General features: G+C 38.0%; 1 protein-coding gene across 3 annotated transcripts in view; it reads left to right on the top strand.

The window, feature by feature from the left end:
* Nucleotides 1-16107, top strand: part of tbpl1 (TBP-like 1) — a 60705-nt gene extending 44598 nt beyond the window's left edge. For 2 of the 3 annotated variants that reach the window (XM_078542388.1, XM_078542387.1), the window contains exons 5-9: nucleotides 577-659; nucleotides 1571-1634; nucleotides 6417-6520; nucleotides 6821-6915; nucleotides 12968-16107. In XM_078542388.1, coding sequence (XP_078398514.1) covers nucleotides 577-659; nucleotides 1571-1634; nucleotides 6417-6520; nucleotides 6821-6915; nucleotides 12968-13047 — 426 coding nt within the window. In that variant the 3' untranslated portion in view covers nucleotides 13048-16107. Of the gene's footprint in view, nucleotides 1-576; nucleotides 660-1570; nucleotides 1635-6416; nucleotides 6521-6820; nucleotides 6916-8585; nucleotides 8680-12967 lie in introns of all 3 variants that reach the window. The other variant, XM_078542389.1, reaches the window with a different exon arrangement.
* The last annotated feature ends 1618 nt before the right edge of the window (nucleotides 16108-17725 follow it).

The following is a 17725-nucleotide window of genomic DNA, read 5'->3' as shown; positions in this document are numbered from 1 at the left end:
ATTTTTTTACAGGCACAGAGGTCTTCAATGCTAATTTTAACTTTATGTACACTTTTCACTGTTATAGTAAGTGCCTTGTGTATATCACTTTGATTTTTATGTGTGAAGTATTGATCTACCTCCGGCTAAATTAGCAATCATACACAGATTATATTAGTTTAAAAAATCAATGAAATAGTAAGCCTAGATGCAAACCTGTCCTTGATCAATATTAGGCAAGACTTGCATCAAGGAATAATGAATAGAAAGCATGTATACAAAATTCTAATCATACTGGAAATAAAACAAAGCCAAGTGTTTAAAATTATCATGAGCATCAGAAAAATCCTAATTACCACAATGGTGTAATATAAAATGAAATACTGTATAACTGGTAAATAGTGCATATAAAATGCATTATTTTACATTCAGAAATACACTTAAACTTTAGGTGCATATTATATGCAAGTATTTTTATCAAAGCAGCCCTCTGACATTTTTTGCATATGACATGATCCAGAATTGAATTAAAATATAAATGTGAATTCTCAGTGAATGTACTAAGACACAGATAATAGTTTGTTTATATGTTTGCAGAAGGTGTTAATGAAACTGAGGAAACCCAGGATAACAGCCACAATCTGGTCCTCAGGGAAAATTATATGCACTGGAGCTACAAGGTAGGAAATGTGTTTTTCTTTTTAAAAGCTTTTTATTCTGTTATTATCATTGACTGTTGACTTATTTAATCTTAAGAACTTTGTTTTAATGGCTAGCATTATACATATATTGAATGAGAGAACTGAACTAGGGAAGTTCAGCCTGTGTTTTTCCAGATAATTGGGAGGAAGAAAACACTATCCATTTTTGTGCAGATGGTGATATAGTATAAAATGAGAGATTAACTGTAAAAGTATGTATTGTAAACCAATTATTGGTCTTTTTTTTTAACCTGGAATGGTATCTGTGAATATACTTGGCAAAAAGCTTGGTCATTTGTGAGCAGAAAATGAATCGCAGAAAAGATTCTAGTCCAAATTTTGAGTTTTGGAGCTCGTAAAATACAGGGAATGACGTTCAGAATTCAGATGCTGTATTCAGATGCTGTATGCTCAAAACACACTCCAACAGTGGACACCTTGCACGAGGAACATGAGTGAAATTAAATTTTAATGGGGGCACAAAGGAGATGGCAGCAGATTGCCCACCTGTTATACATCATATCTGATTTTCCCTTTGATTGAAGATAATGGAAAGGAACATTGATCAGGCATACGTTGGTTGACTAAACTACAGTCACTCAATTTTCACCCCAGCATGGTTAAATTTCACTCATACATTTGCTCTCTGTCTCATTAAATTTTGTTAATCATAAATACAAAGCATACTTATTAGGTGTCAGTCAACTAATATATATATTTCTTCATTTTATTATGATTAAGAATACTCCCTGTCCAATAATAAAATGTATTCTAGTATTTAAAAACTTTAAAGCAATAGTTCTCTTACAGTACTTCACCTGAAATATAATATAATGTGTCAGAAGATCTTTTTGTACAAAACTGAGAAAATATTTTCAAACATAATTTAGTGAAGAAGACGCAAAAACTGGTGCTCGAAGATTAGCCCGCCTTCTGCAGAAACTGGGTTTTCAGGTAATTCTTTTGTATGTTATATTTGTATAGCAAGTCTAAATGCTGAGCTGTTGAAATCACTATTGGTTATTTAATCTAGTGATTTAGATTCTTGGTGTCTAGCTTTTAAATAAGTTGTGCACTGCTCTGTAAGATTTGCACTCAATAGCCCTGTTGTTTTCTGTTAAAGTTAAAATTTTAATCTGATTAGAGTTAAAGTTGGTTCCATTTGTGTGTCTTGTCTATGTTTAAATTCTACCAGAGCTCATTAAGGCTATTTTACCTCCAAATACAAATGTGAGGTGTTAAATTGAACCTGGCCAAATACACTAATACTTTATAATTTGGTTCCTTATCATCATTGTTCTATAGCATATAAAGGGCTAGGAAGGTCTTGGTAAGTACTTTTATTTTTGAGAAGAAAAATTACAAATGTGTCAAATATTCCTTTAATTTTAATAGAATTTCTTTTTGTCAGCAAGGAGACCCTCAAGTTTGATCTATTTTCCTGTTTAGCCTCTCTGCTTTGCAAAGCTACTAGCTTTGAGTGTTTCTGGATCAAGCAGCAGTTCCACTAAGCAACAGGGGGTTGAATCTTTAGACTTTATATTCCCTATCTATAATGTGGTTTCCAAAGGTATCTCTGCTCCGAAACAGTTGGCAGGTTAGTCTGAATTTATAGCCTGTATTTACTATGGAGCCACTTCAGGGAACAGTGGACTGGATTTTGTCAAGGTGGCAGAAGCCCCCAGCGATGGACTGGGGCAGCCCCATCTCCGTCGTTTGGGGACCTCCAGCAGCATTTCAGGCCCATCTTGTAAATAACGAGCTACCATTGGATTCCTGATCCTTTAAGGGATGAGAACCTGCCTCCAAGCACTGCCGGTCTATCAAACCGGTGGCCACTGCTGGGGCTGTACCCTTACGAGTGACACGGTGGTAGATGCTGCCATCGGAAAAAGTTAAGTGAGTCGGACATTTCCAGGGCCAGTCAGGCACGCCTCAACAAACGATAAGTTGTCGGTTGATGAGGGCAGGGGGCATTGCTGCTGTAGCAATGCAGGGGCTCTCCATGGGCAACAGAGAGCTGGGTAAAATGGCAGCAGCAGTAGGAAGAAGCTCTGAATTGGCCACTTATGTGGCACAATCAGCCTGTGGGCTGGAGGGCTATCTTCCACCTTCCCTGTTGCTGGCAAAATACCATGGGTACGGGAAGATGATGAGCACTCCAGCCCTGCCCATCCTCCTGATTTTTTAGCCCCTCACGCCTCCTATCCCATCCCTTTGATGCCATAAAATTGAGCCAAGTGATGTCACCATTGTGTCACAAGAGTGGTGGGGATGTGAACCTTGGTGTGAGTATAAAGGACACAATATTTTATATCATTTGTAGCTTGTGGATTGCGGAAGTGGAGATGCCAGCTAGGATCACCTTGAAGGAGGTCACTTGCAAGATGTTATTGACATGAATTAGGATTTCAGCAACAGAGGGTCAGAGATGAGGCAAATGGAGGTTTTGCTTTGGAGGTGACCTTGATGGATTGAACATAAGGGCGAAAGCTGAGGGCCAAGTAGTGGTGAAGTCGAATTTCACTTGATATATATATAAATAAATATATATACAATGCAATCGGTATGTACTTAATCACAGTGTGTAACTAATAATTGGTGCTAATTAAATTTAGTATTTATTCTGTAGCTACCGCTCTGATCTAACATGATAAATTTTAAATGGCCTGAATTTTGCGATAAATGTAGCAATGAGGCTATCCGCACTCATCATTACTGAGGAATAAATTGGACAGCAATTTTGGCACCTGCACATATGCGGTTAAACAGGGAAACCAGGAAATTATTGTCAAACTTACCCTGCTCCTCAGCAACTTTGCAGTAACAGTATCTTGCTGAGAGACACACCAACCAAATACATGAATTGTGTGAAGTTGTGGTACTTACCCACTAGTTCCCAAATAAACATGCCAGAAAAGGTTAGGGCTTGTCAATTCAAGTGTAAGTGAATTTTTAATGGCATGGTAAGTCTTGATTACTACCAAACTCCTTGGAGTTTTCCCACACTCAAAACATTTTAACCAACTCTGCCTGATTATAAAATATGTGAGAAATTCAGGAGAAATGCAGGTACAAGGGGAGCAAATCAGCGGAGGCATTAGTGGAGTACAGAAAGTGCAGGGTGGAGCTTAAGAAAGCAATTCGGAGAGCAAAAAGGGGATATGAGAAAGCTCTGGCTGGTAAAAGTAGGGAAAATCCCAAGATATTCCATAAGTATGTCAATGGGAAGAGGATAACCAGGGAAAGGGTAGGGCCCATTAGGGACCAAGGGGGCAATCTATGGGTGGAGCCAGAGGACATCGGTAGAGTGTTGAACGAATACTTCACATCCGTCTTCACCCAAGAGAATGAGGATGAAGGTATGGAACTCGGAGAGAGACTGCGAGGTTCTTGAGCAAATTGATATAGGGAGTGACAAGGTATTGGAGGTGTTGGCAGGCTTAAAAGTGGACAAATCTCCAGGTCCAGATGATTTGTGTCCCAGACTGCTGAGGGAGGCTAGGGAGGAGATTGCAGGGGCTCTGACCCAAATTTTTAATTCTTCTCTGGCCACGGGGAAGGTGCCAGAGGACTGGAGAACAACTAATGTGGTTCCGCTATTTAAGAAGGGTTGCAGAGATGAGCCAGGGAACTACAGACCAGTGAGCCTTATGTCAGTGGTAGGGAAACTATTGGAGAAAATTCTGAAGGAGAGAATCTATCTCCACTTGGCGAGGCAAGGTTTGATCAGGGAAAGTCAGCATGGCTTTGCCAGAGGGAGGTCATGCCTAACAAATTTGATTGAATTTTTTGAGGAGGTGACCAGGTGTGTAGATGAGGGTAGTGCAGCTGATGTAGTTTATATGGATTTCAGCAAAGCCTTTGACAAGGTCCCACATGGGAGACTTATAAAGAAGGCAAATGCACCTGGGATACAGGGTAATTTGATAAGGTGGATTCAAAATTGGCTTAGTTGTAGAAGACAGAGGGTGATGACAGAAGGCTGCTTTAGTGACTGGAAGTCAATGTCCAGTGGCATACCACAGGGATCTATTATTCGTCATTTATATAAACGACATAGATGACTATGTGGGGGGTAGGATTAGTAAGTTTGCGGATGACACAAAGATTGGCCAGGTGGTTAACAGTGAGGTTGAGTGTCTTAGGCTACAGGAAGTTATAGTCGGGATGGTGAAATGGGCAGATAAGTGGCAGATGGAATTTAACCCTGAAAAGTGTGAGGTGATACACTTTGGAAGGAGTAACTTGACAAGGAAGTAATCAATGAACGGCATGAAACTAGGAATTTCTGAGCAACAAAGGGACCTTGGCGTGTGTTTTCATAGACCTCTGAAGGTGGAGGGACATGTTAGTGGGGTGGTGAAAAAGTCACATGGGACACTTGCCTTTATCAATCGAGGCATAGATTACAAAATTAGGGAGGTCATGTTGGAGTTGTATAGAACCTTGGAGAGGCTGCAGCTGGAGTACTGTGTGCAGTTCTGGTCGCCACATTATAGGATTATATATACATATAATAGGATTATAGGCACTGGAGGGGGTGCAGAGATTCACCAGGATGTTGCCTGGGATAAAACATTTAAGTTATGAAGAGAGGTTGGATAGACTTGGGTTGTTTTCGTTGGAGCAGAGTAGACTGAGGGGCGACCTGATCGAGGTGTACCAGATTATGAGGGGCATGGACAGGGTGGATAGGGAGCAGCTGTTCCCCTTAGTTGAAGGGGTCAGTCACGACGGGACACAAGTTCAAGGTGAGGGGCAGGAGGTTTAGGAGGGATGCGAGGAAAACTTTTTTACCCAGAGGGTGGTGACGGCCTGGAATGCGCTGCCTGGGAGGGTGGTGGAGGCAGGTTGCCTCACATCCTTTAAAAAGTACCTGGATGAGCACTTGGCGTGTCATAACATTCAAGGCTATGGGCCAAGTGCTGGTAAATGGGATTAGGCCGGTAGGTCAGGTGTTTCTCACGTGTCGGTGCAGACTCGATGGGCCAAAGGGCCCCTTCTGCACAGTGATTCTGTGATTACAATACTGAGCATTTTCTAAACCAGATCTGACACTGCCTTACAATTATCAGTGTCAAATGCAATGGTATGAGATGGCCTTTCTGAAGCTGCTCTGCAAAAATGGCAGGATAACTACGTTCTAACGTAGCTGGTACGACCGAAGTAATAACGGAACAAAAGTAACCTAAGTCCCACAAATACGTAATGTTTCACTTCCTCAAAGTGGGTTACCCTTGGCTTTTCTCTATATTATTCCTTAAATCTCAAAATATAATTGCCACTGCTGTTTCAGGTTAATAATCTCCTTTACCTCTGCTTCTAATTGTGAATAATATTGTCTGACTGAAAGGTTTACAGCTTTGCTCATTTATATTTAAAAGACCCATTTCTCTGTGGGCTTGGCAATTTGGTGTTAATTGCCACTTAATTAAAGGTATTTTGTGCTGTGCATTTGTCTGCCTTAGGGACTAGCTTCAGATTGTCACAAACATGGATATGGCTATTACAGTCAGCAGAGAGGAGACTTTTATCCCATCAGCATATGCTGGATAGTAACTCGGGTGCCAAAGAGAGGAAGCCATTATGACTGATCACACGTTCCAGATGTATTTGTATTTAAATATTTTCACTGTCAACTATGAATCTAATAGTGTGCAGATATTTAAATGTACTAATAGAACAATGTTAGATAATGTTTTTTTTAAAAACTCTTCTCTCTCTATCCTGAAGGTAAAATTTGCTGGCTATAAAGTTGTCAACGTTCTGGCTGTGTGCACTATGCCATTTGAAATTAGGCTACCAGAATTCACCAAAAGAAATCGGCCAATTGCAAGGTATGTACTTGGAAGATATTGAATAATACTATATGACAACATTGTCCAACAGTACCTGAGAAAAGACCAGAGAAATGAAAGATCTCTACCCCAAATATAAGCTCACTGTTTTTCTTCTTAAATGTTGACAGACCTGCTGTGTATTAACAGAATTAGTTTTTATTTTTGACTCACAGCATTTGAAGTATTTCTTTTCTTTCTTTCTTGTGTGTTACTGTTACTTTTTTAACAATCTCTAAGATGTGCTTTCTGTTATTTTACTTAGTTACTGAAACTCCAGTGTTTTTCTTTCTCTTGCAGCTATGAGCCAGAACTCCATCCTGCAGCATCTTATAGAGTTAAAGCGTTAAAGGCTACACTTCAAATTTTTTCCACAGGAAGCATAACAATAACAGGTGCGCTTGCAAAGCTCAAGTTAAAATCAGCTATTGTAGCCACTAACTTCTTCATTTTAGGTTCCTCCACATTTCATAAGCTTCGTAAAAATAAGTATTTTATGAGTAAAAATGTGTATCTACCTTTTAAGAATCTCCATTGAATTGCACAAGATCACTATTACATCACTGTGCACGAATTCTGCCTGACATTAAGTAAAGGAGCTCACTACTACCTTCTCAAGGGCAACAAATGCTGACCCAGCTAGCGAAGCCCACATACCATGAATGAATTTTTTTAAAATACTCTCTGCAATATCTGCACACTTCTCTCTCTGCTGTTCATCGCCCATTGTGCAGCACCATTGAAACACTTAACATACATGTTCAGAATTTTCATTATCCCCTCCCACCAACCTGAATAAATTCACTGCTTCAGGCCAGAGATATTCCTAAAATATTAGCTTGAAAACGATTACAATTTGCAGTTGCCAAAGAAACTCAACTGTTTGAGAATATTGTTTAACAGCCAGTCAAATAATATCAACTTCAGAGAAATTGATCACCAAAGCAGTGCTAACCAGATGTTATGAATACCGGTGAGAAAAAATGTAGTTGCTGGGAAGCTGCACAATTAATAATGAATCCTTTTGTGTTACATTTTTCTGTCCTACTGTTCCCCTCCTTATCACCCACAATTAATTTAATTTCCTTCCATTTCTGTCTTTCTCAGTCACTGTGTACTAAATACTGGTATTCATCAGTATAAACTTTTTTAGTGGCAGTTTTCTTAACAAGAAACCTTTATAATTGGATCCTTAAAAGTATCACTGGGGCAAAGGGGCATGGAAACAAAAGTTTGAATTGGACACCTGCCTGCTTGCCCTTATACTCCTAATAGATAGCACAGTCTAATTTGTGCTAATAATTTTCATCAACACAAAATACATTATTTGGACAGCAAATACTCAATTGAAGTATTGCATTGATTTCTCGATTCAGTAGTGAGGAGGATGATATGGGTTTTGAATAGGGAAAAGATTTTAAAAATCAGACTATGAAACAGGATCTGAATAATGGAGTGAACTGGATTAGTTAAATTGACAAAAACATCACTTAGTTGACATTTTGTAATTACATCTATTAAAGTTTATGTTAACTTGTCCATATTTGGGATAGATTTTTTGAGTTATTTCACTGTACCGAATAATAGATTATTTCACTGTGAGAGCAAAGAAAAATGCATGTATGGAGCATTCTTCAAATTAGTGTTGGCACTTGAGATTTTAAAACAGAGCCAGAACATAAGATAGGAGCAGGAGTAGGCCATTCAGCCCCTTTAGCCTGCTCCTCCATTCAGTAAGATCATAGTTGATCTTCTATGCCAGCTATACCTTCCCACATTATTCGCATATCTCTGATTCCCTTAGTGTTTAAAAATCTCTTATTCTCTGACTTGAGTATGTTCACATTTCTCTGGGGTAGAGTATGCAACAGGTTCACAGCCCCCTGTAGGAATTTCTCCTCACGCAACCCTTTGAAGAAATTCCTTGCCATCTCAGCCCTAAATGGTCCTATTCTGAGAATATGGCTCCTAACCAGGGAATCATCCTTCCATCATCTACCCTGTCAAGCCACTGAAGTATTTCATATCTTTCAATGAGATCACCTTTTATTCTTCTAAACTCAAGGGAATATAGACCTAGTCTACTCAATCTTTCCTCAGAGGGCAATCCACTCATTCCAAAAATCAGTTCGGTGAGCCTTCATTGCACTTCCTTTAAGGCAAGTACATCCTCCCTTAGGTAATGAGAACAAATCTGTACACAGTACCTCTGTGTTCTCACCAAAGCCCTATATAATTGCAATAAGACTTCTTTACTCTTATAAGCCAATCCCTTTGTTATAAAGGCTAACAATAGCATTTGGTTTCCTAATTCCTTACTGTATCTGCCTGTTAATTTGCTGTGATTCAGGTTTAAGGATGCCCTTGGTCTCAGTAAATACCAACATTTCCCCCTCTCTAATCATTTAAAAACATTCTATTTTTCTATTTATCCCACCATAGTAGATAACTTCATTATAATTCCATCTCTCATGTTCTTTTGCCCACTCTCAATCTGTCTAAATCCTTTTAGAGCCTCTCTGCATACTCCTCACTTGAGTACTTTACATTGTATCCTCTCATCTAGGTCATCAATATAGATTGTAATTGTGTGAGGTCCATACACTGATCCTTGCAGTACCCAACTTACTACAGCCTGCTAACCTGAAAATGACCCATTTATTCGTATCCTGTCCATTAGTCAATCCTCAATCCATGCAAATGTATTACCCCCAATCCCACGCAGTTGTTGTGTGGCACCTTATCAAAATCTTTCTGAAAATTCAAATATACTACATGCACTGGTTCCTCCTTTATCCACTCTGTTAGTCACAACCTCAAAATGCTCTAGTAGATTTGTCAAAAATGATTTCCCCTTCATAAATGTATTGACTGTGCTCAATTACATTATGATTTCCAAGTACCTTGATACCACGTAGCTAATAGATTCTAGCATTCCCTGTTAGGGAATGTATGTTGCGAATTATAAATTAATTCTTAATATGTCTGCCATTGTCTATCTGCCATCGTATCTTTTAATCCAGTTTCCAATTATACCTTAACAACTTGCACCTCATAGTCATGTAATTTACTTTGTTCAGATTCAGACCCTAGTTTTGGAGTTAACTAAATCACTTAATATTAAATCCATCATGTTATGATTGTTAATTGTATATCAGTTGGATGGTATTTGCATTCAGGTGGGGGGTATTAATTAACCTGTGCTCATATGCAGGAGCAAGCAGGCTGAAAGAGGGTTGTGCTGTTGGAGGTACACGGTATGTAATGTGTATCTCTGCAAATAAAAGCGACTAAGTGAATAAAGACGTGATTTCAGTGTTTTATCCTTCATTGCCTGGCTATTCGAGTTTTGACAATGACCGTTCTTCCTCAGAGGCTCTTTTACTACAAAGTTACTAATTAACCCTGTCTCGTTGCACAATGCTAGACCTAGAAAAGTCTATTCCTTAGTTGGTACCTTGACATACTTAACTAGAAAATAATCTTGAATGCATTCCATGAACTTATCCACCACACTATTGTTGTAAATTTGGTTTGTCCAGTTTATGTAAAGATTAAAGTGCTGCATGATTATGCTATTATCCGTATAACATGTATCTCAAATTTCCCAATTTATACTCTGCCTGATATTACAACTACTCCCATCATTGTTTTCTGCCCCTTGTTGTTCCTTGGCTCCACTCAAACTGATTCCACACTGATTTTCTCAGCTAAGATCCTTTCTCTCTACTGTCTTTATCATGGGACAACCCATCTTCCTTTTCTATTTTGCCAACTCCTCTAAAAGAAATGTATCCTGGAAAATTTAACCCCCAAACTTGGTCACTCTGCAACCATATCTCCATAATGTGGGGAAATGGTGGCATAGTAGTAATGTCACTGGACTAGTAATCCAGAGGCCCAAGTTAATGTTCTGGTTAACAGCAGCTGACGGAATTTAAATTCAGTTAATAAATCTGAATATAAAGTTAACCTCCGTAATGATAACCATGGGCAACCATCACATTGTTGTAAAAACCCATCTGGTTCACGAATGTCCTTTAGGGAAGGAAATCTGCCATCTTTACCTGGTCTGGCCTACATGTCACTCCAGACCTACAGCAATGTGGTTGACTCTTAAATCAAAACAGAAAATGCTTAAAAAAAACTCAGCAATTCTGGCAGCGTTTGTGGAGAGAGAAACAGATTTAACGCTTCAATGCAGACTTGAAACGGTAACTCTGTTTCTCTCTCCACAGATGCTGTCAGAAATGCTGAGTTTTTCATTTTTCATGTTTTATTTCAGATCTCCAGCATCCACAGTATTTTGCTTTTATTTTAGTGGTTGACTCTTAATTGCCTTCGGAAATAGCCTAACAAAACACTCGGTTCAAGGGCAATTAGGGATGGGCAGCAAATGCTGGCCTTGCCAGTGACATCCACATCCCAATGAAAGAATAAAGCAAAAAAATGGCTATTAGATCAAACCCACTAATTTCCATCTGTTCTATTTAATTCATCTATTTTGTTGCAAATGCTGCACACAATCAAATATAGTGCTTCTAGCTTTCACCACATCCCCATTTTTTCCTGATGTTACCCTAGTCGCTAATCCTCTTCATACTTTTGTTAAGCTTTCTGTTTCCACACCCCCACCGACTCACTGTTTATTTTTAGCCAAGACACAACTCTGTTCTACAGCCTCAGCATTTGTTTTGAATTTATCCTATCCTGGATCCTCTCCTTCCACCCTCAACCTTCTGGGGTAAAAAATTCCAAAGATTCACAACCCTTTGAGTGAAGTAATTTCTCCTCATCTCAGTCCTAAATTTTCTTGAGACTGTGCTCCTGTGTTTTAGACTCCCTGACCAGCAGAAACAATCTCTATGTCTACCCATCAGAATTTTGTAGGCTTCAATGAGATCACTTCTCATTCTTCTAAACTCCAGAGAATATAAGGCCAATTTACTCAGCCTCTCATCATAGGACAACTCCCTTATCCCAGGGACCATTTAATGAACGTTTGCTGTACAGCCTCCAATGTGAGTCTATCTTTCTTTAAATGTGAAGACCAAAACCACACAGTATTCCAGATGTGGTCTCACCAAAACCCTGTACAATTGTAACAATACTTCTCTAATCGTGTACTCCAATCCCCTTGCAATAAAGGCCAATGTGCCATTTGCCTTCCTAATTGCTTGCTGCACCTGCATGCTAACTTTCTGCATTCCTTATGCAAACACACCCAAGTCTCATTGAATATCTACACTTTCAAGTTTCACACCTTTCAAAAAAAATTCTGATTTCCTATTCCTATGACCAAAGTGAATTACTTCACACTACCATACATTATAATCCATCTGCCATCTTGTTGTCCAGTCACTTATCCTGTCTATATTTCTTTGCAGCCTCTATGTCCTCCCCACAGCTTCCCACCTAGCTTGGTATCATCAAACTTTGATACATTAATCTCTGTCTCCTCGCCTAACTCATTAATATAGATTGTAAATAGCTGCGGCCCCAGCACTGATCCTTGCGGCACTCCACTATTCACTGCCTGTCAACTTGAAAAAGCCCTGTTTATGCCCACTCTCTGCTTTCTCTAATCCTCTATCCATGCTAAAATATTACCCCCAACTTCATGACCCCTTATCTTGTATATTAACCTTTTGTGTGGCACCTTATCAAATGACTTTTGTAAATCCATTATTCAACATCGTCTGGTTTATCAACCCTACAGGTTGTAACCTCAAAAAACTCTTAATAAATTTGCCAAACAGGATTTTCCTTCAGTAAAACCATGTTGACTTGTTCTAATCATACTATGCTTTTCTATGTGCATTGTTAAGACTCCCTTAATAATAGATTCCAGCATTTTCCTAACAACTTGATGTTAGGCTAACTGGCCTGTAATGCCCTTTTTCTCTCTCCCTCCTTTCTTTAAAAGTGGTGTAACATTTGCCACTTCCAATCTAATGGGACCGTTTGGAATCTAAGCAATTTTGGAAAATATAGCCAGCACGTCCACTATCTCTGCAGTTATCTTTTGGAACCCTACAGTGTAGGCCATCAGGCCCCAGGGATTTGTCAGATATTAGTACCTTATGTTTCTCCAATACTTTTTTTCTGCTGATATTAATTTCCTTAATTTCCTCACTCTTTTTAGCCCCTAGGTTACCAACTATTTCTGGTATGAAACTTGTGTCTTCTACTGTGAAGATGGACACAAAATATTTGTTCCATGTCTCTGCCATTTCCTCATTCCACATGATAATTTCTCCTGTCTCTACTTCTAAAGGACCAACGTTTACTTTAGCTTTTCCTTTTTATATAGTTATGACAACAGATTGTAAGAGCTTTTATATTTCTGGCCATTTTAAGAGCAAGCATTTCAAAATGTTGGCTTCACGTTGTAAAATTAACCTAGAAGTGTGATTTATAATATGTTTTTCTCTTTCTGTACCTTAGCACCCAGCATACAGTGTGTTGCCACTGCAGTGGAACAAACCTATCCATTAATCTTTGAGTCCCGAAAGACGATCAAATAATCATTCCTATTCTGGGACCACCCTTTGATTATCGAATGGATGACTACAAAGACAAATTTTACCATATAATAATCCCGGGAACGGAATGGACATAAAGTAAATGAGAGACTGTGAGACGCTTATAAAATGTATGAACACAATGCAAATGTATTCATATTGGGATGTTAATATTGTTTTATTGTGAACTGTTTACATGACATGATGCTGCTGTTTTTCTTGGGAGAGCTCTCTTAGTCTGTGCAGTAAGGGGAACAAGATTATAAAATGTGCACTACATTTAAAGTTGAACCATTTTTTCTGGTTGAGCTTTGTGTTTTATTGTGAGGTCTTTTTAAAAAAGAAATTTATGCTGTATATGAAAACCAAAGATGCCACCAATATCACTGTCCATTTAGTTAAAATGTTCAAATAAAATTAATAGATGTGTATTTAATTTTACAAGAACCCTGCCATCAGTCACAATCTCTTTCAAAACTTATAAATAGCATAACAAATTTAGCATTCATTAGTGAATCCAAAACATTATTTGGGAAAGCAGTTTTGACTAACAGGTCCTTACAAATAATAGTTGTGGTTGAAGTTAAATTCCCATTTAGTAGTGATTAAAAATTTCAGGTAGACGTGGACTGAAAGTTCATTTTTAAAATGATTATTTTGTGAGTTAATGAAAAATGGAGGGTTCCTAAAAGTTGGAGTCAAATCACATCCTATTAATGAAAAAAAAATCTAGTGCATCAGATCTTTTACACATTGTAGCACATTGAAAATGTTTAAATATTTGCATGGTTGCTTGTTGATCTTAATTGTTAAAATTGATCAGCTAAGCTAAGAAACTTCATATACAGCATCACCTAATGGATCAAAAAAGACAGTGTAAAGTTGTTTTATTAAAATAGTTACATGCTGTGATGCATACCATTTATCATATCAACCATTGGAAATGTATCAAACATAGTAACAAGTATTGCATTAGTATTCTAAAGCAGTATCTTAGGAAACTTTTTCTGTATTTGAAAAGAACTTTCATGGGACTAGAACCATATAGCCCATAATGCTGCAGAACATGAATTTAAACTTCTACCAGGAGCCTCACACCCACACAATAAAGAGAATCTCACTAATGTTGGTGAGTTCCAGTGGTTTTTTCATTTATGTTTGCTATAAACTTTGATCAGTTAAACTCTTGAGTTATGAATCTTTCATACTCCAGAAAGAATGGCAGAGACTACCCATCACCAGTGAGATTTCTTCTCTGAACCCAGATTTATTTTGTCTATGTTTTAATAAATACTGACTTGAAAAAAATGTTTTATGATGCGCAACCTTGATTTGAAGTTCTTTAATGTACCTATTAACAAGCAGACTATTACTTATGTAACATTTTAAAAGAAATTATTCTATTGCCCTTCAACCATTTCCAGAAGAAGAAAAATCAATTGTTACAGTTTGACCACCGTTACTCTGCATAATAAACATATAATATTGCCAGTATTCCATCAGATATTCATGATTTATAATGAAAATAAGGTTTCAGTTCTGCAAATTACAAAGAGAGTTTGAAACTCTTGACTTTGTGCTGTAGAAATCACACTGCACTATAGCAGTGAACATGTTCTCGATTCACTCCACTTTTCCCAGTTGAATGTTTATTCCTCAGGTTGAGTGTCCATCCTCATGAGCATTGCAAGTGGCATCTGTTTAATACAAGAATACTGTTGAATTTCAAACAATTTACTTTATCATTGCGATTGCAAGGTAAATCACAAACAAAATTTTCAATTGGACATTACATCGTCTAAATTAACATCAAAATTCACATAGAACATAATCCTTTGAGTACTGGATAGCACTTTTGAATAGCACAGTTTCTGTTATATATGTTTCTTTTTGTAAATTTCCAATCCTCAGCAAAATTGTAGTAGGTGGATGTATGCAACTGTAATATGCTGATTTACAGTATTCACACAAATGTAGTCCTGACTATATAGTAGTTGCTTATTTAATGTAGAAGGCTTCCTCAGTCTCAAAGGGTTATGTTGAGCGACAGAGTGCATCTGTCATGTAAATAGTCTACTTCAAAATATGTCAGCATTGTTGCTTAGATGTTATGTCTTCATTCCAATTGCCAGTAGTTGGAATATTGTATTGCTTTTATACCATACCTTGAAATTGCCTCTGCTGTTGAATTTGAGTTGGAAAGGACAATTATGTATTGCAAAGGCTATATGTTTGTGTTGATGAGATGTAGTTAAGATGGTATACTTTTCCATAGAAAATATGTAACTTTCATATGTAAAACTGTAAATTCAGGAAAAAAAACTTCAAAATCTACTAATTTGAAGAAAAAATGTGTTTTGGATTGCTTTAAAATTTTCAATAACAAGGTCACCTTTTCAGCTTGACATGTGAGCACTTGGCTGTTGAAGATGGAAATCCCAAAGCTTCCTTGAACGCATGTTTCAGTGAGTAAACTTCTGTTTGTTCATGGCCGGGACAAACAAAGTCATGGTGAATGATTTGGAATGAGGAAAACAAAATTGGCATTGTGAGCTGCAGAATATGTATTGTGACTGGCCTGCAGGTAGGACACTCATTGCCTATCAGAGGCACATGGCATGTAACTGGTAAGAATATTGCAACACCACTCTGAAAACACTGCAAACTTATTTTGTGAGTGATGATGGAACAGCTGAAGTTTGATGTACTGTTATCTACAAGACTTCAGTTTCAGTGGAAATTGGTGAATTTTTGTTTTCCCTGGACATGTTTGCGACATTGAAGTCTATGCACAAAAGGAGAGGTGGAAATGAAGTTCTGAGTAACTTTTATTGTCAGATAAATTAGATTTATGATGTATAAGTAATGTTGGTAGGCCAAAGAAATTCCGAGGCCTCTTCTAAAAGTTTCAAGTTAGCTGCCAGAAGCAGAAATTGATTTCAATATCATTGCCCTAGAAAAGCTACTGCTTTAAAGTTACAATCTTTGGCCATTGTTATAAATGAACATTACTGAGTTCTCTCTAAAAGATGCTGGGATTTGATTAAATACTTTGCAAAAATATGATTATTTTGAAGGGGAATGCTACATTTTGGCAAATATTTAATTTCTATCTATGTACATATAATACTAGATCATTCTCTGGCTTTGCAAATGGGAAATCAAGACCATTATAAACTTCAAATGAATGATTAGAAGGTAGAGCAGGATGTGCAGCATCAAGATATTTAATGAGAATAAATGAAATAGGAAGAGGAGTGACAAAAAATTACAACATGAAATAAGGTTTTGTAGACAACCGCATGCAAATGTATGATTTTTAATATTAGAATAGTTGATCCCCAATGGTATTGATCATGGTGAGTTGAAAGATACACACCTTGAAATTCCTGAAAGTAGAAATGGCAAAATTTCTACTTGCAGAAGGTTAGGATTTTAAATGACCTTGTCCTCGTAATTTGGGATTTAGCTGCAGATGTGATTTCTGCACTGCTGCGCTTGGGTTAGTAACCAGGGTTGTCTGAATCTTTCTTTGGGCCAGTGTTTATGCCCTGTAAAGGATATCTCGAGAGCCACTAAAGTGCCTGAAGAAATCAAATTCCTTTTTAATTGCATTCTGGGAATTTTGCTGGTAATTTGGGACTGAATTACATTCTGTGAAACTATTATTAGTTATATATTTAATTTTAATCCATTTTTACCAGTTTCAAAGCCGAAAATGCTTAATAGAGTGGTATACAAGATGTACTAGTTAGATATCTGAGGGAATCCAAAATCCTTCACTCTGCTGTTGGAAGTGTAGCAGGGCACGTCTTACAGTCACCAGTCTTATTGGATATTCATCACATTGCAATTTCTGGGATAGAGTCGTTAAATAAAGTGGCTTAGGCACCTGTGACCTTTAGTTAGGGAAGCATAGGAGCAGGAACAGGCTATTCAGCCCCTCGAGCCTGTTGTGCCATTCAACTAGATCATGGCTGATCTACATCAACGTCATTTTCCCGCACTATCCCCATATCCCTCGATATCTTTAATATAGGGAAATCTGTCAATTTCTGTCTTTAATATACTTGATGACTGAGCCTCCACAGTCCTCTGGGGTAGAGAATTCCAAAGATTCAGCACTCTCAGTGATGAAATTCCTTCTCATCTCTGTCCTAAATGGGCTACCTCTTATTCTGAGACTGCCCTCTGGTTCTAAACTCCGCAACTTGCAATCAGGAGAAATATCCTTCCTGCATCTATCGTGTTGAGCCCTGTAAGAATTTTCTATGCTTCAGTGAGATCATCTCTCATTCTTCCAAACTCTAGAGAATACAGGCCCAGTCTCCTAGCGTCTCGTAGGACAATCCCACCATCTCAGGGATCAGTCAGGTGAACATTCGTTGTGCTCTCACTATTGCATGTATATCCTTCCTTAGATAAGGAGACCAAAACTGTACACAATACTCCAGGTGTGGTCTCACCAAGGATCTATACAATTGCAGCAGGCCTTCTTTATTCCTGTACTCAAATCATACGAACATATGAAATAGGAGCAGAAGTAGGCCTTTTGGCCCCTCCAGTCTGCTCCACCATTCAATAAGATCATGGCTGATCTGTTTGTGTTTCGAGTTCCACAATATCGTCTAAACCTGATAACCTTTGATTCCCTTGCCTAACAAGAATCTACCTACCTCTG

The sequence above is a fragment of the Cetorhinus maximus genome, chromosome 5, assembly GCF_964194155.1.
Source record: "Cetorhinus maximus chromosome 5, sCetMax3.hap1.1, whole genome shotgun sequence".
Taxonomy (NCBI): Eukaryota; Metazoa; Chordata; class Chondrichthyes; order Lamniformes; family Cetorhinidae; genus Cetorhinus; species Cetorhinus maximus.
This window is presented reverse-complemented; position numbering and strand designations above follow the sequence as displayed.